A 25262-nucleotide genomic window follows, 5' to 3' on the forward strand; every position below is an offset into this window, starting at 1 on the left:
TAGACTCAGACACTTCAGCATGGAAACAGGCCCATCGGCCCACCAAGTCTTGCTAACAATCAGCTACCCAATTTTATTATCTCCACATTCTCATTAACTCCTCCCAGATCCTACAAATCTTCCACACACTATGAGTAATTTACAGTGGCTAATTAACCTCCCAACATGCACATGTTTTTGGGTGTGCAAGAACTCTGAACATGAAGTAAGGACTGAATCACTGTCTCTGGCAATGAGAAGCAGCTGCCCCACTGCTCTTCCCTTCCATAGGCAATCTTAGATTTTTCTCTAGATTATCAGCACATCTTTGTTGGTCTGCCCACAGATTATATCTGCTGCATATTTGTCCTACTTTCTCCCAGCTCTCTCTTCCATGAGAGTTTAAACACATTTCCTTTTGCCCTTTTCCCATTCCTGTATCCTGCCATCTTGCTGGGCCAAAGTATTTTTAACAATGCTAATGGTTTTCCACGTTTAGGCACTTTCACTCTTCCTCTCATGTGCGTCATCAGAACCCGCAGGTTATGTGACAGAGCTGACAATCAGATCCCATCAATTGTTCACCAACACTTACCCCTCCTTGCCCAGAGGCTTTTTATTTATCACTGACTCACGGCCACAAGCTCTTTCCCAAGAGTGACGGAACATCCCTTTATACCTGGCCTCTTTCACTTCAGTAAGCATCGCAACAAAATAAAAGCAAAAAATGCTAGAAATACTAAGCAAGTTAGTAAATGTCTGTGGAGTGAGAAACAGTCACAGTTTCTTGGTGGGAACATTAGATCAGATTTAGGAACTAAAGAGCAAACAGTTCCTGTCTCCTGACTAGGTGAGTGTTTCTAGTCCTTTATTATCTTTTGGTTCAGATTTCCAGGATCTGCAGAGTTTGTGTTTTGTTCTTCCAATGCCTTAATGAATCCCAACATCTCTTTCTATTGCCTTTTATCTGTGACACACCCCTTCCTAGCCTGCACTCCTTCAACAACTATTTTTTCTTCCCCTTGGACCATTCCTGGTGTGAAGTTATTCATTCCTTCCATGCCTAATTATGTTGCCCCTCAGTGGCATCACCTATATTAATGAAGTGAGTTTTCATTTGCCAAATATCTGATAATATTAACTGAGAGGAAGATGCAGTCATGATAAATTGTTTTTGAATTGTTATGAAGTGTTACTGCTTTACAACAGAGTCAATGCTTATCAGAGACTACTTAGCCAGGCTCCCGATCTCAGTGGTCATTTAACGTAAAGCTAAGCTTCAGATTCTATAAGGGTTATCACCAGCAGAACCCACTAACATCCACCTGCACATTATTGTTGCTCTTAGATTTCATAGTTCCCTGATTGTCACCAAAACCCTAATCCGCAGCACCTAGAATGAATGGGCAAAGAGCGGCTTTGTGGTATTCATCCATGGTAGAAGTTTCAGTACGACTGAACCGGGAGGCCAAAGATTGCCACCTCCCTGAGGCAGATGACAATATTATTCGGCTGCAGTAAAGATGGCTTGTGGCCCATGCCACAGCTCCTCAACCAGAAAGAGCATTACTATTCTTAAGTACTGTAAATTAAAGAAAGTTTTTCAAAATAATACTTGCAGTTTGATGCCTGCTGGTGATTAGGCTATGGCTAATAATAGAAAACCTCAGAATCAGCTTGTCAACCTGTCTTCTCAGCACTGACCAATTTTTCCAAAGGGCCAACTAACCCAGATATTTAAAAATTATTTAAGTCATTAGATGCGGCATCAAAAAAAAGCCATTTTTGAAAATCAATTTTCTGCTTGACATATTAACAAAATGAGTACTAATGTTTCCATTCTTTCTGAGTCCCACCTACATAATTGCCCTAATCATTCAAAGCTGTGCTGTAACTGCCCTATCCTATATTAACCCATATCCGTCTAACATCTCTTCCTCAAAATACTCGGACCTTTGTCTTAGTTATAAATCCTTCCTTAGTCCATCCTGACTCAACCTCCGCAGGCCTTCAAATACACGCCATAATTGACCAAATCCTACACAATAACCGCCAAGTTATTGAAATCTGATTGTCTGGAACAAATAAAACCAGAAACTGCTATGGATATTCATCAGGCCAAATGTCTTCCTTGGGGAAAGGAAGGTGAAGGCAGGGATTTGAGTCTATGACTCACTGAATGATGATACCAGCAGTTACTGTATCTATATTGCAGATCTTTGAGAGGCTCCTCTTCAAATACTGTACCTTCCATCAAACTTTACAACTCCTCCCTCGGAGTGTCAGACACCCTGTGCCAATAGGCTGGTCCTGGACTTATTTCCACTTGGCATGATTAATTTATTATTTAATTATTTATTGTTTTATTATTGCTAATTTCTTCACTATTCTTGGTTGGTGCGGCTGTAACGAAACCCAATTTCCCTCGGGATCAATAAAGTATGTCTGTCTGTCTGTCTGCTTCTCTAACTTATGTGCAGATTTTAAGAAGGTCCTTAAAGTTCTATTCCCAACGGAGGAATTTGCCTTCTCTTTCCAGACTTCCTGTAAGGATTGCTGATGCTGCATTACTCAACCAACTCTTTTGCATGTACTCTCATTCAAAGAAACTCTGCTAATTTTTAAATTAATATTCACAGGATGTTCAAAACTACGAAAAACAAATATGTTCAATTTTATTTCTGCTACCTCCATTACAAATTTACAGGTTAATTACATTTGAAACCACTATGCAGTTAACGCATTATAATAAAGTGCACGAGCAAAACAAACTTGAAAACATGCATCCGATTTTAACCTTTCATCTACTTTTAAGAAGACTTGTCAATGCAATAATAACAGTTTTTAAACATCTACTCTTTCAAATGACAGATCGAATTACAATTATGTCACTTGCTTAAAATTAAGTCTGATCCATCTTTCTGCTGACACTAGTGGGCGAATCAACATCAGTAAAAGTACTGCATTGTTAGAGTAAAAGGAAACATGACACTGAAACTCCAAGAGATAACATACCTCTCTCTGAAAGAAATTCCAGGCATGGGTTAACCACTGGTATGTACCCATACCAAAATGAGACATTCTTGATTTTAACCCAAGCATATCAGACTTTTGTATGGAGATCTGAAACAAAGAGTAACCACTTAGTGACATCATTGTAATTAAACAGTGAATTTTTTGGCCAGTATGACAAAATGCAAAAATATCAACCATGTACTAAATACTGATCTTAGTACAATAACTTGTTGCAGATATCCTTAAGTTATAATATAAATTTGACTTCAAAATTAACATTATATGCTCACATTTAAGGACGAATCTTTTAGTCTAAATTGACATTATGACAGATCTATACTGATGTAAAAAAATTTCCATCTGCATCAGAATTACATTTAATTAGCATGTCATCCTTCCCATAACTCTAAAGAAAAATTACAGCTAGTGTCACTGTTTATTTGCAGATCAAATAGACATATAGACTTAGCACTGCAGCGTCTTGATGCAAAAGCACTAACTGAATCACACCAGCACTTCTGTAAACAATCAACAAATGCTTTTGAAGTAGATCTTCCCATCATTTTGTTTGCTGGTACTGATTAATATTAAAATAACCATGTATTATAGGACACACAAAATGCTGGCGGAACACAGCAGGCCAGGCAGCATCTATAGGGAGAAGCGCTGTCGACGTTTCGGGCCGAGACCCTTCGTCAGGACTAGCTTTCCTTTCGGTTAGTCCTGACGAAGGGTCTCGGCCCGAAACATCGACAGCGCTTCTCCCTATAGATGCTGCCTGGCCTGCTGTGTTCCGCCAGCATTTTGTGTGTGTTGTTTGAATTTCCAGCATCTGCAGATTTTCTCGTGTTTGATGTATTACATGACTTGCTTTTCCAGCAAAAAGATCAAACTAATGAAGAACAAATGCCCAATATTTGCTTTTCAAAATAAGCTCGAGTTAATATCTTCTGGACTGACTAAGATCAAGAACTGCATTCAAGTAATTAAATAATATTTCAGGTCACAGAATAAAAATAGCAAAGATCAAATTGGCTGGACCTATGCCTCTGTCTGCAATTCTCTGCACAGGAAGTACCCAATCTCTCCACACAAACAAGAGAAAATCTGCAGATGCTGGAAATCCAAGCAACACACAAAATGCTGAAGGAACTCAGCAGGCCAGGCAGCATCTATGGAAAATATTGAGTGAGTTTTTGTGCATGTTAAGTATCCAATCTCTGTCAGTTTTCAAGAGCAATTGCCAAAGAAGGATTAGTTGCAGGATGTCAACTCTACCAATCTGGTACAACCAAACCTCACGATGATCAACTCAGATACTGTCCTGAAAAGCAGTGATTGCCAGTCTCACTTGCTGTGACAAGATGCATGTTTAGGGAAAAAGTATAATAGAAAAATTTGAGTTATTTGCAAGTCGCGCTCCAGAACCTGAACTTCCTGGCTTCTGATTTTGCCACGTTGGCGATGGCACAGTAATTTATTTCTGAAGTAAATACTCAGAGTATAATATAATCAGTACACGTTTTTAGTTATTTATAGTGTCATCAAGTCCATACATGCTATCCACATGGTCTCCTTGAACAAAACATTCACGTTTTTGAGGGTCTGTTATACAGGACCCAGCTCCTTAGCAGCAGAACCAATGTTTTTCAGTCCTTTCCCCCACCAGCAATTCCAACCACAAAGCCTTTGAAACTACAGTACATTGTAAATGAAGCAGCCACCAAGCCAAGCAACCATGGAAACATAATAACATTGTCAGAAAGCTCCGTTATACCAAGTTAATGCATGGAGGGTTCAGAGCAAACCCTATTTCATTCCCATTCCAAAAATCATACAACGATTCTACAACGGATAAATGGAATCACAGGGGAAACTCAACCATACAACTAAATTATACTGCATGATTCTGCACTCGAGAGAAGGATTTTTAAAGCTCCTTTCAGAAATTTAAATGTGCTGAGAAATAATTGTAATTTATTTTCCAACATTTTGTTCAATTGAATAGGGAAGACTACAGCTTTATCCTGGAAAAGCAAAGATTAAAGATTAAATGAATAATAATTGAAGCAGTTTCTTTAAAGAATCACAGTTTACAGCTTTCTTGCCAAAGCCACCATGGCTTACCCTGTACTATTTACTAGCAGACTTTTTAAAAAACCTTATTATACATTTATTGCATGCTTCCAACAAGAGAATTCACAGTCAAACTGACACATTAGAAATACTACTATCCAAAGCTGTCAACAAACATAACTATCACTGATCCAACTTCCCAATGATTACAGGCAGGGAAGAGGATGGACATGCATTTTGTCATAGAGATGTACAGCACAAAAACAGTCCCTTTGGCCCATCTAGTCCATGCCAAAACTATTTAAATTGCCTACTTCCATTTATCTGCATGGGGACCATAGCCCTCCATATCCCCACTATCCATGTACTTATCCAAACTTCTCTTAAACGTTGAAACTGAGCTCGCATGCACCACTTGTGGGGGCGGCTCATTCCACACTTTCATGACCCTCTGAGTGAAGAAATTTCCCTTCATGTTCCCCTTAAACTTCTCACCTTTCACCCTTAACCCATGACCTCTGGTTGTAATCCCAACCCACCTCAGTGGAAAAAGCCTGCTTGCATTTACCCTATCTGTACCACTCATAATTTTGTATACCTCTATCAAATCTCCTCTCAATATTATACGTTTTAAAGAATACAGTCCTAACCTATTCAATCTTTCCTTATAATTCAGGTCCTCCAGACCCAGCAACATCCTTGTAAGTTTACTCTGCATTCTTTCAACCTTGTTTACATCTTTCCTGTAGGTAGGTGATCAAAACTCCAATGAGTCACTTTACCGTCAATCTCTTTGTGCAACAGCTGACTGTTTATCTCAAATCTGAAGAGAGGGTAGGGGAGCTTAGGGTGCGGAACAGGATCAGCTGTGGATCTCTCAGTCAATTCGTTTTCAAAGAAATCCTCGAGTCGGAACAGCATCCATCGCCTGTACTCAATACTTTGATTTATGAAAGTCAATGTGCCAAAAACTTTCTTTACGACCTTATTTACCTGTGTCACCATTTTCACTGAATTCTGGACCTGTATTCCCAGATCCCTTTGTTCTACCACACTCCTCAGTGCCCTAACATTCACTGTGTAAGACCTACCCTGGTTGGTCCTACAGAAGTGCAAAATCTCGCACTTGTCTGCATTAAATTCCATCTGCCATTTTTCCAGCTGATGCAGATCCCTTTGCAAGCCATGATGGCCTTCCTTGCCGTTCACTATACCCTCATTCTTGGGTCATCCACAAATTTGCTGATCCAGTAAACCACCATTATCATCCATTTCATTGATACAGATGATAAACAACAAAGGACCCAGCACCAACCCCTGCAGCACACCACCAGTCACAGAGCCATACAGCATGGAAAACAGGCCCTCCAGCTCATCTCTTCCATGGCAACCACGGTGTCTAACTGAACTAGTCCCATTTGCCTGTATCTAGCCTCTAAAACATTCCTATCCATGCACCTGTCAAAATATCTTTCAAAGCCCTAAATGTACTGCTTCTGCCACTTCTTCTAGCACTCATTCCATTTACAGACACCCTCTATGTGAGAAAGATGCCCCTCAGGCCCCTTTAAAATTACCCCTCTCACTTCGAACCCATGGCTTCAAGCTATGGACTCCCTTCCCTGAGAAGAACACTGTAGCTTTCCCCTTTTTTTTGTGTGCCATACTCTGCCAGAGCCTCGGCGACCACTCTTTTTTCCAAGTGGTTGTCTTGGAGAAAAGATACTGTGAGTGGACCCCACATCCTTCTCACGGCGCAGTGTTTGTTTTTTTTTTAAACGAGGCCGAGTTGCAAGCTCGACACTCAATCCGGCACGATGGAAAGCGTGCCTGAGAGCGGCCCGACTGGATTCGAACCGGGAACATTTCCTGCGGAGTCCGGCGCTGATGTCACTGCGCCACCAGCTGACCTAGCTTTACCCTAGGGAAAAGCAAATGCACAAAGTCTCTATTTGCAGAGCTGAACTGATTACAAGTTAAAATTATGGAAGAACAAATGTAAACCATAGAAAGCAGGTTTATATAGACATTGAGGGATGAGCATATCAAGGTGTGTATTTTGTTTGACATTTAAATCATAACTGGAGATGAACAGTCTGTATGAAAGAATTTGTCTTCCAAGATCTCCTGGTAGGTCACAGATGACATATCAAAGAAATAGTGAAGATAAATCGTTATAGGAATTGTCTCATGAAGACTGATGAGAAGTTCTACAGTCCATGCAGAACCCGACAGAAGACTAAATGATTCAAGATGTAAACACAAGAGATTCTGCAGATGCTGGAAATCCACACAAGATACTGGAGGAACTCAGAAGGTCACTGCAACATCTACAGAGGGGAATAGAGAGTTGCTGTTTCAGTTCGAGACCCTTCATCAGGACTGGAAAGGAAAAAGGAAGGAGACAAGGTAAGAAGATGAGTGGAGGGGAAGGAGTACAAACTGGAAGATGACAGGTGAAGCCAGATGAGGGGCAAGGAGGATGAAGTGAGAAGTTGGGAGGTGACAGGTGGAAAAGGTACAAGGTTGAATAAGGAGGGAGAGTTGAGCATAGGAGAATGGAAAGGAGAAATGACACCAAAGGGAGGTGGTGAACAGGTAAGGGAGGAGTAAGAGGGGAGCAAGAATGGGGAATGGAAAGGAGAAAAGAAACTTGAGGGTGTGGTGGGCAGGTAAGGGAGGGGTAAGAGAAGAGCAAGAATGGGGAATGGAAAGGAGAGAAGAAACCTGAGGGAGTGGTGGGCAGGTAAGGGAGGAGTAAGAGGGGAGCAAGAATGGGGAATGGAAAGGAGAGAAGGGGTGGGGGAAATCACCAGGTGGAGAAATCAATGTTCATGCCATCAAGTTGAAGGCTACTCATATGGAAGATGAGGCCAACCTGAGATTAGCATCATCATGGCAGTAGAAGAGTCCATGGTCTAACATGGCGGAATGGGAATGGGAAGTGGAATTAAAATAGTTCACCACCTGGAAATTTTCCCTGTTGCAGACAGAGCAAAGGTGCTCAACAATGTCATATGACTAACTCTTCCATGGGCTGCCAAAATATTTCAGGAACATTCAACTACTTCTTGACTGAGTAAACTACACATACAGGTTCTCTCCAGCTTATGACATCCAACTTACATAAAACCTATGTATACAAACAAGCATTGAGAAGACTTGGGGTGTGAGTTTTTCAGCAGCTCCGGGTTTGCACACACTTTCTGTATTAGGATCACAAGGAAAACGAGAAACGGATGGACTAACTTAGCACTGAGAAAGACATTATGAAAGACTTGCTAGCTGAGCTAAGGGGAAGCTCCTGGTTCTCCAGAAAAATCTGTTACCCTACAGAATCCAGCTGATCCTCCTCTTATCCGAGTTCCAGGAAAACACTCTTCAAATATAAACAAATTCCATAATCTGAGGAACGGAACAGCATCAAATTGAATTAATGACCTGCCTCGGTTAAGCAGGTATCCCAAAACCCACTTTAGGTCCTGGCACACTGAATTCCATATCAGAGTTTTGTAACGGCATGGAAGGAAGAGGATGACACTTGGCCCATTGAGCCTGTGCTGGTTTGGTCCACACCCAGCTCTTGTTACCTCACAGTTCTTTTTTCCCTTCACACATTTCCCCCTTGAAGAACAATGGTTGAAAAATGCAATTTTCATCCCCTCACACTGTGAAATCTGGAAAATGACCACAGCACTGCAGGATAAAATTTTTCCAGCTATCACCCTAGTTCTTTTGCCACTCACTTTAAATCTGTATCCTCTAGATCTTAACATTTTCATCAACGGGAAGAATTATTTTTAATTCTCCATGCACAGAATGCTCATAATTTTGGAAAACCACCATAATGATTCATGTTTATTTTTACTAAGAAGTACTCTCTGACATTTTCCAGCAGAAGATGTTTAAAATCTCCCAAATGTTATAAATAATCATTTTTATGGCCTTTCCAATAAATAAATTTTAAAAAGTTGCTTCTGAAAAAGGTATAGAAACAGGGTACAAAGTTATTAAATAGTTGCTGCTTGTAAAATGGTACAAAGCTTTAAACAGATCTGGTGCAACTAAGAGAAGAGGTAACTAATCAAACGGGAAGGAATTGACTAACAATGACACAAGGCTAATAGATGTTATTAATGCCAAGCACAAATTTAGCAACAGTTTTTACTTCATAGACTGGAAAATTCAATAACATCAAAAATTCTACTACTGTTCAATGGAATGTCACAAGATTTTGTTTAAAATTTGTCAGTGGGCTATTTATACAGTCCACAAATTCCCCAAGATGGTGAGATGTACGAACACAAGCAAAAAGAACAAGACAGATTATATGGTCCCTCAAGCCAGCTACTCCATTTAGTAAAATTATCTGTTCCTCAACCTCTGCTCCATTTTCCCAATAGATCTCTTTACAACCTGCTTCCATTAAACACCAAAAACTTATTGATTTCAATTTTATATGTTCCAAGGCAGAACATTCACAATCCCAAGACAGAAAAATCTATTCTTTGGGTAAAATAGTTTCTTTTCATCTTTGTCGTAAATGACAGCTTTCTCTTTGTGAAACTATACCCTTTGTTCTTGCTTTTCAGCCAAAGGGGAAGAAAGCAGAATATTAGTCCTTCTCAAAATCGTGTGTTTAACAAAACAATTTGGAATAGGTGGAATCCGTCCTCAAGAAGTAAAGTAAACAGGTTTAAAAAATTGAATGATCAATTAAGGATAGTAGGTTTATATTACAGAATCACTCTGAAATGTAATTGAACATCCAATTAGAATTAAACCTGCAACCGAACTATACATTACATGATCTTACCTCTGTGATACATTCTCCCCACCTCCTCCTCCTCCTTTCGACAGATGAAAAGAAATGCAATTTGAAATAGAAAACTGTGATTTGATAAACATTAAACTTAAACAGACATCATTGAGATGTCAGATTGTTGGGAATCAATAAACAGTATACAGCACTCTGATATCAAAAATCACAATATTTCTGACAGATATTCTGCATCCATATTTCATCAGATGGTTTATTTGAGGTAGTGGTCAAATGTCACCCCCAGCAACTTCCTCATGCATTTACAGGAATTTTCTCACTCGTCAGTCGTGTTGTTGTGAATGTCATAAGTCATCTTAAAATACAGTTAGTAATTTCTTTTAAGTTGATCATCTACATACTAAGATTTCAAGATCACAATAGAATCAAGAAAATTTTTTTCTCCCTGAATTATTCTAAGTCCACCGAGTTTGGGAGTGGTTGGAGGGGGTAGAAAGATGGGGTATTAGTAATAAGTATCAGGCTCACAAAATTGCTAAATTTTAATCCTGTTCTGACGTATGTCACTTACTTCAAAAGTAGAATTAAATTTTAATTTCCTTCAGTTCCGCTTGGATATTAGATCCAGATTTTTGGAGGCTGAAGTGCACAAAGCAGAAGAATCACTCATGGTAAGATGATAATAAGGTTCTAACCAAGTGCAAGATAGGAAAAAATTCTACTGCGTCTTTCATCAATAAGACACTTTAGGCTACATCCACACCAGACCAGATCATTTTGAAAACGCCGGTTTCGCATAAAAACGATAGGCGTCCACACTATGTATTTTTTAAAATATTTCTGTCCACATTGAAACGGAGATTTCGGTGAATCTCCTCTTACTGGGCATGCGCAGGACACATCTACTGAAAACAAGCGAGATGTTTGGTGTCGAATCTCACTGTGAAAGTGTGCGTTTATGTAGTTACAGACTAAAAAAACTTAAAACGACAGACAACTATTGGCTCTCGCGCAGCAGAACTTTAAAGTAAAAAAAAACAAATACTGGAGCGTACGGAGGCAACCGACAGGGAGTTCACGGACAGATTGACCCAGCTGACGACGAACATTGAAAAACTGACTAACTCTGTTGCATTAATAAAGCCCCTTGTTAAAATGTATAAAACATGTCTACATCAGTGTTATCTTGTATTTCCATACAATGTTACATTAGGCTGTTACATATCTATTGTCAAAGAAATACTTGCATAAATAGGTAAAACCACCTTCAAACGAGCAAGGACAGAAAAATGCAAAGTGAGTACAGTATACTTATTTATTCAGTAAGTTATGGGTCAAAGTATTTGGTGAGTGCATTTCTAACTCTTCTGGGTTATTGTCTCATTGCCGTCTGTTCTGAAGTTGTTAGGTTGCGTTCAAGAAAACAATGAAATGGCGCGCTGCCGTCTGACAGCGTTTTCAGATTTCTCCAGTTACCCCGTCCACACTGCTCCGGCCAATCCGGCATTTTCAAAAATACACACTCTGGAAAGCGTTTCTGAAAAGCTCCAGTTTCAGGGGACAAAAACATCATTTTAGTGTGGACGGAGGGTAAAAGCGAAGAGAAAAAGCTTCGGTTACGGATTTATTCGGCGTAGTGTGGACGTAGCCTCAGTTGCTTGTCTGAAGATACTTAACCCTAGTTAAATGCATGCCAACTCTAATTTTGGGACAGAATCCATGTCAGAGGTCCTTTGGGAGTGTCAGGTATACAGTTCTTCACATTTACTTAATTATCAGCTACCTCATGACTTTTACACCTTTAACCTTATCTTTATTTTCCACTATGATCTCAACTAAATTCAGATGAAACGCCCCATACATCCTATATTGCTAAAACTAATTTAGAATCATTCACAGAGCTTCAGAGGAGTGGTAAAAGTAGGCACTAAATTACTTCACTATTTCAGATCACCCACCATAATGTGGGAAACTGAAAGATCCTTGCAGAAATATTGTGTTCTGTCTCCTGTTAGCACAAGGTAAATCCTGAAGCAAAACACAGGAAATGAACTATTATCACCTGTGCTTTGTTGGGAGCCAGAAAATGAAACCACTCCAAATCTGACTTTTATGTAAGAAATAGATTGAAAGATTGAGAAAGGTGCATATGGAGACTCTGATGAATCAAAGCAACGGCTTTTTATAGAAGAAAAAGCAATCATTTTCATTTGATGATTTTAACAGATTTTAAATACCAATTAACTGAAAACATAATTTGTTCTAACATAAGCATATGACTTGCTCTGCTGGGATATCAACTAAGCTGAAATGTTGAATATTGTACCGGATGTCCTTTTACTCTTTTTCCAATATATTTTGAGCAACACACACAAAATGCTGGAGGAACTCAGCAGGCCAGGCAGCGTCCATGAAAGTACACATTTCGGGCTGAAACCCTTCGGCAGGACTGGAGATAAAAAGGCTGAGGGGTAAATTTGAAAGGTGGAGGGAGGGGAGGGAGAAATGCCAGGCGATAGGTGAAACTTGGAGGGGGTGGGGTGAAGCAAAGAGCTAGGGAGTTAATTGGTGAAAAGTGACAGAAGGCCATGGAAGAAAGAAGAGATGGGGGAAGGGGAGAGGAGCACCAGAGAGAGACAATGGGCAGGCAAGGAGATAGCGTAACAGAGGGACAAGGGGATGGGAAATGGTGAGGGGGGGGGTTGGTGGAGGCATCACTGTAAGATTGAGAACTCGATGTTCATGCCATCAGATTGGGGGCTATATAAGGTGTTGTTCCTCCAACCTAATTGTGGCCTTATCACAACAGTGGAGGAGGCCATGGATGGACATGTTAGAATGGAATTGGAAAGTGGAATTAAAGTGGGTGGCCTCTGGGAGATCCCACTTGTTCTGGCAGACAGAGCATAGATACTCGACAAAATGGTATCCCAATCTACATCGGGTCTCACCAACATACGGGAGGCCACACCAGGAGCACCGAACACAGTAAATGACCCCAACAGATTCACAGGTGAAGTATCACCTCACCTGGAAGGTCTGTTTAGGGCCTTGATGGTAGTGAGGGAGGAGGTGTAGGGGCAGGTGTAGCATTTGTTCTGCTTGCAAGGATATGTGCCAGGAGGGAGATCAGTGGGGAGGGATGAATGGACAACGGAGTCGCATAGGGAGCGATCCCTGCAGAAAGCAGGAAGTGGGTGGGGGGGTAGGGAAAAATATGCTTGGAGGTGGGATCCAGTTGGAGGTCATGGAAGTTTTGGAGAATTACGTGCTGGACGCAGAGGCTGGTGGGGTGGTAGTTGAGGACAAGAGGAACCCTATCCCTGGTAGGCAGACCCAACCAGTTCCTCTCCACCACAACTCTCTCCCACCCCTCTCCCCCAACATTCAATACTCTTCCATGACCTTCTGTCTCTTTCACTAATCAACTTCCTAGCTCTTTGCTTCATCCCTCCCCCTCCAGGTTTCACCTAACACCTGGCATTTCTCCCTCCCCTTCCCCCCCCCCCCCCCCACCACCTTTCAAATCTACTCCTCCGCTTTTTTATTCTCCAGTCCTGCTGAAGGGTTTCGGCCCGAAAAGTCGATTATACTTTTTTCCATAGATGCTGCCTGGCCTGCTGAGTTCCTCCAGCATTTTGTGTGTGTTGCTCAGACTTCCAGCATCTGCAGTTTTTCTCTTGTTTGTGATTTTCTGAAAGAAGTTTTGAAAGAAATCTGATTAAGGTGGCTTGAAAATCTCTCACATTGTTCAAAGCAACTGCAAATGTGGTATATTATTCCCATCAGCTTCCATGTAGGGTCCAGCCATTACCATTGCAACTTATTTCTATGATTGCTACATACAATCAATCCTAACCATACTGTACATTGGCTCCTTGCATTAGTCAAGGTCCCAAAATCATGGAGGCATTGAAGCTGAAACAGTTACTAAGCTGAGGGATAAATTAAGTGATAAACAGGAGGAGAGATATCCTTTAAGAGGCCAGCAGGTTTTTCAGGCACATAATCACAAAGGCAATGAGAGAAAGATGGAAGCAATGGCAGTCTTTGCTAAAAGTGTGAATGATGTGGTTGCAGGGCCACCTTCAGTGACCTTATTTATTAGACACTGAACACATGAAAATGCCATGGACCTTTATTTGTATCCCAAACCTGATATAATTTTTAAATTTTTATACCTACATCACTTACCTACCACCAATCCCCATCAGCTGAACCCTATGTTAAAGGGCCCCATCACACCTACACACTAAACATTGCTACAAGCCTCAGACCATTTGAAATGCATTCAGATTGGCACACAACCAGGCTGGGAAAAGAGGGATAAAGACCATGTGCAGGCAGACAGAATTAGCCAGATTAACATCATGGTCAGCACAGACACAATGGGCTGAAAGGCCTGATCCTGTGCTGTATGACCTATTTTCTTTTCATGATTTAACCAAGTTGCCAGTTGTACAGCCATTACATGCACCAAATGAGCAACAGCGATTCATGTTTTCCCCTCTCTTGCAGAATAAGGTGACCTCATCTCAGCACAACAAACCCTCAGGGACCAGACAACGTCGCCGCGAACGCGACTCCATGTCTTCCGCACGCCTGTTGACCAAAGACAGCTGAAATATGGGAAATTAGCATCATCACACTCAGTCTTATTTCTCACAATCCTGTTACTGCTAATCCATTATCTCCTCAGATCTATGACAACAAATGGCCCAAGTATGTACTTACTAATTTCCCCCTACCTCCCACTGCAACCATTCACCAGCCTATCATTTTTAAGTTTTTCTCCCTCCGGGTGATAGGAGAAAAGAATGAAGATGTAGCAACACCACTGCACTCTCTGTCTAGCTCAGTTACAAGTTATCTGCAACATATTGCACAGAGCGGAATCTGTGTACGGTCAGCGTCCAGGCACGAATGGCCTCCATCTGAGGAAAAGAGAAAGGGCAATGTGTACTTTAGCTTGCTGGAGAACCAGGCTGAAAATTACTCCGCTGCAGGGATTCAAGTGAAGATTTAGATGGGGCAGCCTACAGAAGAGAAACCTGCTAGGAAGCCCAGTGCATTGAGTGCATTTCTAATCTTTCATGGTTTCACAGTAAGAATAAAGTTGATCCTTTCTAACAGGAACCCTAATGGCGTCATTTAACAACTCAGGATCACTCTGCCTCAAAAGCCACCTGACATCTGGATGCTCCGATGGCAAGGTTGCATTCCAGTCTGCAACCCTTTCCAGGTTCACAGCCGGGGACATCTGTGTTGAAAGGCGATGGCAGGATGTCATTTTAATCCTGCAATGCCATCGAAAACTTGGAACACTGTGTGACCACCAGAGGGGAGTGGCAATGGTCCCACAACGCTCATCCGCAGCTGGCCCAGTCTTCCCTGGTCTGAATCTGAAAAGACATTTTTGATAGCTACAAGCCACTAGGACTTGATTGACAAGTTTCCGCCTGGAGCTTGACAATTTTGTGTCTTAATCAGGTGGTAAGAGAACAGTTAGAGACCCATTCTGAAACTTCTGACAGATGTCAAAACCCCACCCTCCACTTTGCTATCAAACCTAAACTGTTTGTTGTTCCTGACACGTACCACTAAGATGCCAAACGATGAGTATTTCCAATAACTGAAAGTCTAACCATCTCCACCTTCAAAAGGTAGCATTATTGTTGAATCCTTTAATGACAACTTCCTAGCCACAAAGTTAACCGGAAGAACCCAGTAAGTGCAGGCTTGCCCTACCTCAGAAAGATTTTTTAGAAAATCTTCAAAGCACACTTGAAATTTTTTAATTACAACTAATTGAAATGACACAATGCAACATTTCCTTGCTGCTGATGTAATCTCGTGGACGTCTGTGAGCAAATTTCCCAGTGTAAATGATAAAGAATCTCAGTAAGTTATTGTGTTCATGACCACACGCAAACTGATTGATTCCCCACTGGAATCACTCAGTACACTTACATCTTCAGTGTTTATATATCTATATACCAAAGGTCAGAACATGCTGCCATTTTTGTGGGTGAATGTTAGTAAACTGCATACCAGCCATTTGCCATGGGTCTGCTGGCATTTTCAACAAAATTTAGCCCAAATATAACTAATTTGGGCTAAATATTGATTAAAGCAACTGCACTACAGGGGTTTAAGTATTTAAAATAAAAATATAACTAAATTTATATCAATTTATTTTAGTTTTTAAATATAATTTACTAAAACTATCAAATTGCTACTCACCAAATAGTCCTGATCATAGTTCCATACTCCACAGGCTAATTCCACACAGAAAATTATCAGCAGGATACCAAAATACTGAAAAAGCATAAGGTGAATCATTTTTATGAGGCAATTCTTGTGGCTGAATTAAATTATTAAATATTTTCCACAGTCATCCATCTGTCATTGCAAATTAGCACATGGAAAAATCTCAAAATAAAGTCAGAAATAGAATTCCCCACAAGTTGTATCAGTTTACGAACTGCATAATTTCTTCATTTGATTTGCTCAGTTGCTATTAATACAAATCAAAAATAAAAATATAAAGCAACATACACAAAGTACTGGAGGAACTCTGCAAGGCAAGCAGTATCGACGGAGGGGAATAGATAGGATTTCCAAGAATATAAAACCCCTCACAATTTCAGGATCTTGCAAAGTACTTTAAGACATGTAAGTAACCACTGATGTAATGTGGAACTGTAGCAGCTATTCATGCAAAGTACACAAACCACAGAATGTGGCCTGGCAATTAAACTAGTGTACAACTTTTAATGGTGTGAGAAATATGAAGGACTACCAAGACCCTTTTCTGACCAAAAAAACAACTTTTAGACAATGATTTCATTCCTTCAGGCTGTGAATTGTATCTTTATATATGCCTTTTATATATATTTTCCTTTCTTCTCCCCTATATCAATGCAATCTGTTTTTCCCTTAATCTTTTCCAGATCTGACCAAATTCATGCACTAATTCAATCTCCTGCCATTCCACTATCATTCTACAAGTAGCTTTATTTAAGGAGTTGATGATCGTTCTGCTGTCAAGATGTCTGCTGTAATCCAACACAGTTATCATCTTGCACTTCAAACAATATTTTGGGCCAAGATTTTAAACTTGCAATGTGCACCAAAAGATTAATTAATAAGGCATAGTGTCATATATACCGCAAAAATTTATATTGTTATTTATTCTTCTCAGATTGTGCAATGTATTAAAAGCGATAGCATATCTGAAGAGGCATTTGAACATTTACTTATCTAATTTACACTGTGTGCTTTTCTGAAAGCATATTTACCCAAGCAAGGAGCAGTGGATTTCCCTTCAGTGTCCCACAGCAGCCTAGCATTCCAACTATTATTAAAAAACAGCACACTGCAATCATTAAGGGATGAATCACTGGAAAATACGTCAGAATGAATGCTTCTTCCAGCCTGCAGAAGAACATTAAGATTCCATTAATAGCATACAAAAGACAAAATAGTCATTGATAACATAACCTTTTGCATTAATATATGCCTGCAATTGTATTGCTCCTTGTACTTCTTATGGTCAATTATGGAATACACTTCAAAAAATAATTTCCTGTACACTATATTTTATAAGCACATTCTGAATAATAGTTAAATGTGACACATTTTCAGTCTATGTGATATTATGTTATGATAAACAAATGAAAGGCTTTACAGATGAAAAGATTGATGATCATTTTCAGAAGGCAGGACTATAATCAAAATGAGGAGAAATGTTTAATATTTTCGATATGCACACAACTCATAGGATAAAATTTGTACTAATTAGAATGCCCAAACTCTTGTGTAGCCATTAATAATGGATTATATGCTACCAATTACATAAATATGTCTTCTCGACTCAACTCTTTATGTTAATAGCACATTTATTTTCATCTTTTTTTATTAATTTTATCTTGATGCCCATTTCCCAACTTTCCCCAAGGGCGATGATTTCTCTCTGCTTCACAGGTCCCATAGCTCTTGCTGCACTTCAGCATCTTGTACTAGTGGTCACATTTTACCCGAGTCTAAGCAGGATTTTAGAAGTGCACTTTGAAGTTCTCTTTCACGCACAACTTCTGTGGGACTCCACTGCAGACAACTCCCTGGCAAATTGAGAGATTAGTAGCTCAAATTACACACTGAACTACTAAGTATTAAAAGAACTTTTGCCATCAGTTCTCTCATGCACATTTAACACTGAATTCTCTACAAACTTCGGTAATATTTATTCTAGAGAAAGGAAATCAGTACCAGTCCCACAGAAAAGAGATAAAAGCGGAAGTACAATCAAGATTTCATTGCCCTGTCTTGCTCCTATACTGTGATACGGGGGGGGGGGGGTGCGTTGGAAGTGGACCCAAAAGCAAGACACAGACACTCTACTACCAGGAACAGGACTAGGCGTGAGAAGGAAGCAGGGGAAGAGAGGAAGAAAAGACACTAGACATGACACCGCCCCCGGATGAGACAAGAACTCCGGGCCTGGGCTAGGACCTGACTAGGATAGGGAACCAGGACATGGAACTGGGAACTAGGAGCCAGAGAATGGACAAGGACCCAGAACCTGGGTCTTGACTCGGGCTCGGACCCCAGAACTACGCGAGGACATGACGAGGTTACAGGACGAGGAGAGGCGCAGGACGGGACGAGAGACTCCTGGACGGGACAAGGGAACCCCAGCACCGGGCTGGGCAAGGTACTCTTGTGCTGGGCGAGGCACATGGACATGACGAGAACACAGAGCCAAGGGAGAGATAGGAACATGGAACACCGAGCCGGGACCCCTCCTTGGGTACAGGACGTAGGGCCGGGACTCATCACGCAGAACACCGAGCCGGGACCCCTCCTTGGGTACAGGACGTAGGGCCGGCACCCCTCCTTGGGTACAGGACGTAGGGCCGGGACTCATCACACAGAACACCGAGCCGGGACCCCTCCTTGGGTACAGGACGTAGGGCCGGGACTCATCACGCAGAACACCGAGCAAACGGCCGGACCTACCTAGCGAAGGCGTGGACACAGACAGACAGTTCCAACAGGGCGAGGCAAAGCTCCAGGCAGAGGCGAGGCGAGGCGAGGCAAGGCTCCAGGCAGAGGCGAGGCGAGGCGAGGCAAGGCTCCAGGCAGAGGCGAGGCGAGGCAAGGCTCCAGGCTCCAGGCAGAGGCGAGGCGAGGCAAGGCTCCAGGTAGAGGCGAGGTGAGGCAAGGTGAGGCGAGGCTCCAGGCTCCAGGCAGAGGCGAGGTGAGGTGAGGCTCCAGGCAGAGGCGAGATGAAGCGAGGTGAGGCAAGGCTCCAGGCAGAGGTGAGGCGAAGCGAGGCAAGGCTCCAGGCAGAGGCGAGGCGAGGCAAGGCTCCAGGCAGAGGCGAGGTGAGGCGAGGCGAGGCAAGGCTCCAGGCAGAGGCGAGGTGAGGCGAGGCGAGGCAAGGCTCCAGGCAGAGGCGAGGTGAGGCGAGGCAAGGCAAGGCTCCAGGCAGAGGCGAGGCGAGGCAAGGCTCCAGGCTCCAGCAGAGGCGAGGCGAGGCAAGGCTCCAGGTAGAGGCGAGGTGAGGCAAGGTGAGGCGAGGCTCCAGGCTCCAGGCAGAGGCGAGGTGAGGTGAGGCTCCAGGCAGAGGCGAGGTGAGGTGAGGCTCCAGGCAGAGGCGAGATGAAGTGAGGTGAGGCGAGGCTCCAGGCAGAGGTGAGGCAAAGCGAGGCAAGGCTCCAGGCAGAGGCGAGGTGAGGCGAGGCGAGGCGAGGCTCCAGGCAGAGGCGAGGTGAGGCGAGGCGAGGCGAGGCTCCAGGCAGAGGCGAGGTGAGGCGAGGCGAGGCGAGGCTCCAGGCAGAGGCGAGGTGAGGCGAGGCGAGGCGAGGCTCCAGGCAGAGGCGAGGTGAGGCGAGGCGAGGCAAGGCTCCAGGCAGAGGCAAGGCGAGGCAAGGCTCCAGGCTCCAGGCAGAGGCGAGGCGAGACGAGGCAAGGCTCCAGGCAGAGGCGAGGCGAGGTGAGGCAAGGCAAGGCTCCAGGCAGAGGCGAGGCGAGGTGAGGCGAGGCTCCAGGCAGAGGCGAGGTGAAGCGAGGCGAGGCTCCAGGCAGAGGCGAGGTGAGGCGAGGCAAGGCTCCAGGCAGAGGCGAGGTGAGGCGAGGCAAGGCTCCAGGCAGAGGCGAGGTGAGGCGAGGCAAGGCTCCAGGCAGAGGCGAGGTGAGGCGAGGCAAGGCTCCAGGCAGAGGCGAGGTGAGGCGAGGCAAGGCAAGGCTCCAGGCAGAGGCGAGGCGAGGCAAGGCAAGGCTCCAGGCTCCAGGCAGAGGCGAGGCAAGGCAAGGCTCCAGGCAGAGGCAAGGCGAGGTGAGGCAAGGCAAGGCTCCAGGCAGAGGCGAAGCGAGGTGAGGCAAGGCTCCAGGCAGAGGCGAAGCGAGGTGAGGCAAGGCAATGCTCCAGGCAGAGGCGAAGCGAGGTGAGGCAAGGCAAGGCTCCAGGCAGAGGCGAAGCGAGGTGAGGCTCCAGGCAGAGGCAAGGCGAGGTGAGGCTCCAGGCAGAGGCAAGGCGAGGTGAGGCTCCAGGCAGAGGCAAGGCGAGGCGAGGCGAGGCAAGGCTCCAGGCAGAGGTGAGGCGAGGCAAGGCTCCAGGCAGAGGCGAGGCGAGGCAAGGCTCCAGGCAGAGGCAAGGCGAGGTGAGGCAAGGCTCCAGGCAGAGGTGAGGCGAGGCGAGTCAAGGCTCCAGGCAGAGGCGAGGCGAGGCGAGTCAAGGCTCCAGGCAGAGGCGAGGCGAGGTGAGGCAAGGCTCCAGGCAGGAAGGTGGAGGGAAGGGATACAGACAGGGGGTTTTGACAGGAACAATCCAGCAGCCAGAGGCTGAATCCTGAAGCTATTTATGAAGCCAGCCTGAACAAGAATTACCTGCCTCAACAGAAACTGGGCAAACCCAGAAACCTGGAATATGGAACATGGACCGGACCGTGGACCAGAATGTGGATTTCACGGACCGGACCATGACATATACCTACCTTTTTGGCTGCTACTCTGCTCAACTTCCAGGCGAGATGGGGAAATTAGTTCAGGACCCACAATAAAACAATAAGCAAAAATAAAAATAGAATGGATAGTATAAAAGTAATGCACACAAGATGCTGGAGGAACTCGGCAGGCCAGACGGCATCTATGGAAAAGAGTGAACAGGACATTTTGAGCCAAGATCTTTCATCAAAACTGGGGAAAAAGTACAAGGTGGTAGGTGATAGGTGAAACCAGGAGAGGAGGAGGGTCTGGGAAGCTGATAGGTGATAGAGACGCAGTTTACTCTTTTGCATAGATGCTGCCTGGCCTGCCAAGTTCTTCCAGCATTTTGAGTGTATTACTTCAATTTCCAGAATCTGCAGATTTTCTCTTGTTTATGGATAGAATACAAATGATATTCTCATTTAATAGTAAGGAATTCCTTCTTGACATATAAGATGCATAGTTTTTTTGATGCTCACCAAAAGTTTAACTCATCTAAACACTGGTGGCCAAAGTAAAGAGTAGAAGAGGTATTAATTCTCCACAAAACCTTTCCTCAAATGTCTTTAGTTAATAAACTTATCATGAGAAATAACTTTGCCAAAAAATCAGTGATATATATTACAGCCATTCCGTTTCTACCACCACAATCTCAAATTATTGAGAATCAATGAAGGATGCTCAACAGTTGTGGCTGGGCTTGAATGCTATCACCTCTTACAATGTAAAACCAAGCAACATAGGCGACAACAGTATTTCCAGATGAGCTCAATGCTTTCTATGCTCATTTTGACTGTCAAAACATGGAGGAACAATCACAAACTCCCACAGTCCCTGATGATCCTGTGATTTCAGCGTCTGAGGCTGACATGCAAGCAGCCTTCAGGAGGGTAAACTCACAAAAAGCATCGGCCTAGATGGGACACCTGGCCAAGCTCTAAACCCCTGTGCTGATCAACAGGCCGGAGTGTTCACTAAGATCTTTAATCTCGCACTTGGTGGCTCAACAGCCATCAGCGCCGGACTCCAGAGTGAAGGCTCCTAAGTTCGAATCCAAGTCGAGCCACCACCGAGCACACTTCCCATCTGTGCCGGGTTGAGCGTCGAGCTAGCCACTCGGCCTCGTAAAAAAAATACAAGGGTCGAGTCAGGAACGTTCATACCCTGACCTGGTTAATCCGAAAGGAGACCAAACCTGACACCACACACCAAACAAGAATGGCTGACTGTCTGGTGCGACACACTAAAAAAAAACCCTCTCACTTCATCATTCTGAGGTACCTACTTGTTTCAAGCAGGCCTCAATTATATCAGTGCCCAAGAAGAATATGGTAACCTGCCTAAATGACTATTGTCCAGTTGCACTTACATCCATAGTGGTGAAGTGTTTTGAGAAGTTTGCAATGAAACACATCAACTCCTGCCTGAGAAGCTCCAATTTCCCTACAGAGCCACAGGTCTACAGCAGATGACCTCTCAATGGCTCTTCACCCAAGCCTGGAACGTCAGGACAGCAAAAATCCATACATCAGGATGCTCTTTATTGGCAACAGCTCAGCATTCAACACCATTATCCCCTTTAGACTAATCAATAGGTACCAAAGCCTTGGCCTCAATACCTCCTTGTGCAATTGGATCCTCGATTTGTTCACTTGCAGACCCAAGCCAATTCAAGACGTACAGAAAAGCTGGATGAACTCAGCAGGTCAGGCAGCATCCATTGAAAGAAGCAGTCAACGTTTCGGGTCGAGAACCTTCGTCAGGACTAAAGAAGGAGGGGCAGGGGCCCTATAAAGAAAGTGGGGGGAAGGTGGAAAACCAATCAGAGGAGAGATCAAGGGGTGGGGGAGGGGATAGGCAGGAGAGGTGAAGAAGGAATCTAAGGGGAAAGCACTATGGATAGTAGAAGAAGGCAGAGTCATGAGAGGTGACAGGCAGCTAGAAGAGGAGACACAGTGAAGGTGGAATGGGGAAAGGGAGAGGGAGGGAATTACCGGAAGTTGGAGAATTTGATGTTCATACCAAGGGGCTGGAGACTACCCAGACGATATATGAGATGTTGTTCCTCCAACCGAAGTTTGGCCTCATCATGGCAGTGGAGGAGGCCATGTATGGACATATCCGAATGGGAATGTGAAGGAGAGTTGAAGTGAGTGGCAACCGGGAGATCCTGTCTGTTGTGGCGGACGGAGTGTAGGTGCTCGACGAAGCGGTTCCCCAATCTGCGTTGGGTCTCGCCAATGTAGAGGAGGCCACACCGGGAGCACCGGATGCAATAGATTACCCCAGCAGACTCACAAGTGAAGTGTTGCCTCACCTGGAAGGACTGTTTGGGGCCCTGAATGGTGGTAAGAGAGGAGGTGTAGGGACAGGTGTAGCACTTACACTTGCAGGGAGAAGTGCCAGGTGGGAGATCTGTGGGGAGGGACGTGTGGACCAGGCAGCATGGGCCCTAGCTATGCCCGCCTCTTCGTGGGTTATGTGGAACAGTCTATGCTCCAAATCTATACTGGTACCGCTCCCAAACTTTTCCTTCGATACATTGACGACTACATTGGTGCTGCTTCCTGCACCCATGCTGAGCTTGTCAATTTCATCGACTTTGCCTCTAACTTTCACCCAGACCTCAAATTCACTTGGTCCATCTCGGACACTTCTCCCCCCTTTCTTGATCTCGCGGTCTCTATCTCTGGAGATAGACTGTCCACTGACATCTTCTATAAAGCCACTGACTCCCATAACTACCTTGATTATACCTCTTCCCACCCTGCCAAATGCAAAAATTCTATTCCTTGTGAGTCTGTTGGGGTAATCTATTGCATCCGGTGCTCCTGATGCGACCTCCTCTACATTGGCAAGGCCCGTCGCAGATTGGGGGACCGCTTCGTCGAGCACCTCTGCTCCGTCCGCCACAACAGACGGGATCTCCCGGTTGCCACTCACTTCAACTCTCCTTCACATTCCCATTCGGATATGTCCATACATGGCCTCCTCTACTGCCATGATGAGGCCAAACTTCGGTTGGAGGAACAACATCTCATATATCGTCTGGGTAGTCTCCAGCCCCTTGGTATGAACATCGAATTCTCCAACTTCCAGTAATTCCCTCTCTCTCCTTTCCCTCATCCCACCTTCACTCTGTCTCTTCATCTAGCTGCCTATCACCTCTCATGACTCTGCCTTCTTCTACTATCCATAGTGCTTTCCCCTTAGATTCCTTCTTCACCTCTCCTGCCTATCCCCTCCCCCACCCCTTGATCTCTCCTCTGATTGGTTTTCCACCCTCCCCCCACTTTCTTTATAGGGCCCCTGCCCCTCCTTCTTTAGTCCTGACGAAGGGTCTCGACCCGAAATGTTGACTGCTTCTTTCAATGGATGCTGCCCGACCTGCTGAGTTCATCCAGCTTTTTTGCGCATCTTTATTTGACCACAGCATCTGCAGTGTACCTTGTGTTTACCAAGCCAATTCAGATTGGCAAAACATCTCCTCCACAATCTCCATCAGCACAAGTGCACCACATGGCTGTGTGCTTAGCCCTCACTCTACTCACTTTACACTTATGACTGTATGGCTAAGCACAGCTCCAATGCCATATTCGTTTGCTGATGATACCACTGTCGTAGGCTGAATCGAAGGTGATGATGAATCAGCGTATTGGGGGGAGGTTGTGGTACTACAGCTACAACCTCTTACTCAATGTCAGCAAGACCAAGGAGCCAATTACTGACTTTGAGAGAAGGAAACCAGAGGTCCATGCACCAGTCCTCAACAAACGATCAGAGCTGGAGAGGGTCAGCAACTTTAAGTACCTCAGTTGTCATCCTGCCCTGAGCCCAGCATGGAATTGCAACTACAAAGAGGCACAAGACTGCCTTTACTTCCTTAGGAGTTTGCAAAGATTCAGTCTGACATCTAAAATTTTGACAAACTTCTATAGATGTATATACATCACAGCCTGATACAGAAACACCAATGCCCTTGAAAGGAAAATCCCCTACAAAAGTAGTGTATATGGCCCAGTCCATCACGGTTATAGCCCTCCCTACTACTGAGCACATCTGCAAGAAGTGTCATTGCAGGAAAGCAGCATCCATCATCGGGAACACTCACCACCTAGGTGATGCTCTCCTTTCATTGCTGCCTTCAGGAAGAAAGTACAGAAGCTTCAGGAGTCACACCACCAAGTTAAGGAACAATTATTATCCCTCAACCATCAGGCTCTTGAACCAAAGGGGATAACTTCATTCAACCTTAAACACAAAGTACACTGCAGATGCTGTGGTCAAAGCAACACGTACAACATGCTGGAGGAACTTAGGTCAAGCAGCATCTGTGGAAACGAGCAGTCAACGTTTCCCTCTGTGTCAGTCCTGATGAAGGTTCTTGGCCCGAAACGTTGACTGCTCGTTTCCACAGATG

General features: G+C 44.0%; 1 protein-coding gene across 6 annotated transcripts in view; it reads right to left on the reverse strand.

The window, feature by feature from the left end:
- The window catches only part of tspan12 (tetraspanin 12), a 71480-nt gene that overhangs the window by 16020 nt on the left and 30198 nt on the right, over nt 1-25262 (reverse strand). For all 6 annotated transcript variants that reach the window (XM_073059540.1, XM_073059539.1, XM_073059538.1 and 3 more), the window contains 3 exons: nt 17152-17287; nt 16094-16168; nt 2995-3102 (listed from right to left, as the gene is read on the reverse strand). In XM_073059540.1, coding sequence (XP_072915641.1) covers nt 2995-3102; nt 16094-16168; nt 17152-17287 — 319 coding nt within the window. The remainder of the gene's footprint in view (nt 1-2994; nt 3103-16093; nt 16169-17151; nt 17288-25262) is intronic.

Source organism: Hemitrygon akajei, chromosome 10, assembly GCF_048418815.1.
Source record: "Hemitrygon akajei chromosome 10, sHemAka1.3, whole genome shotgun sequence".
NCBI classification, from domain to species: domain Eukaryota; kingdom Metazoa; phylum Chordata; class Chondrichthyes; order Myliobatiformes; family Dasyatidae; genus Hemitrygon; species Hemitrygon akajei.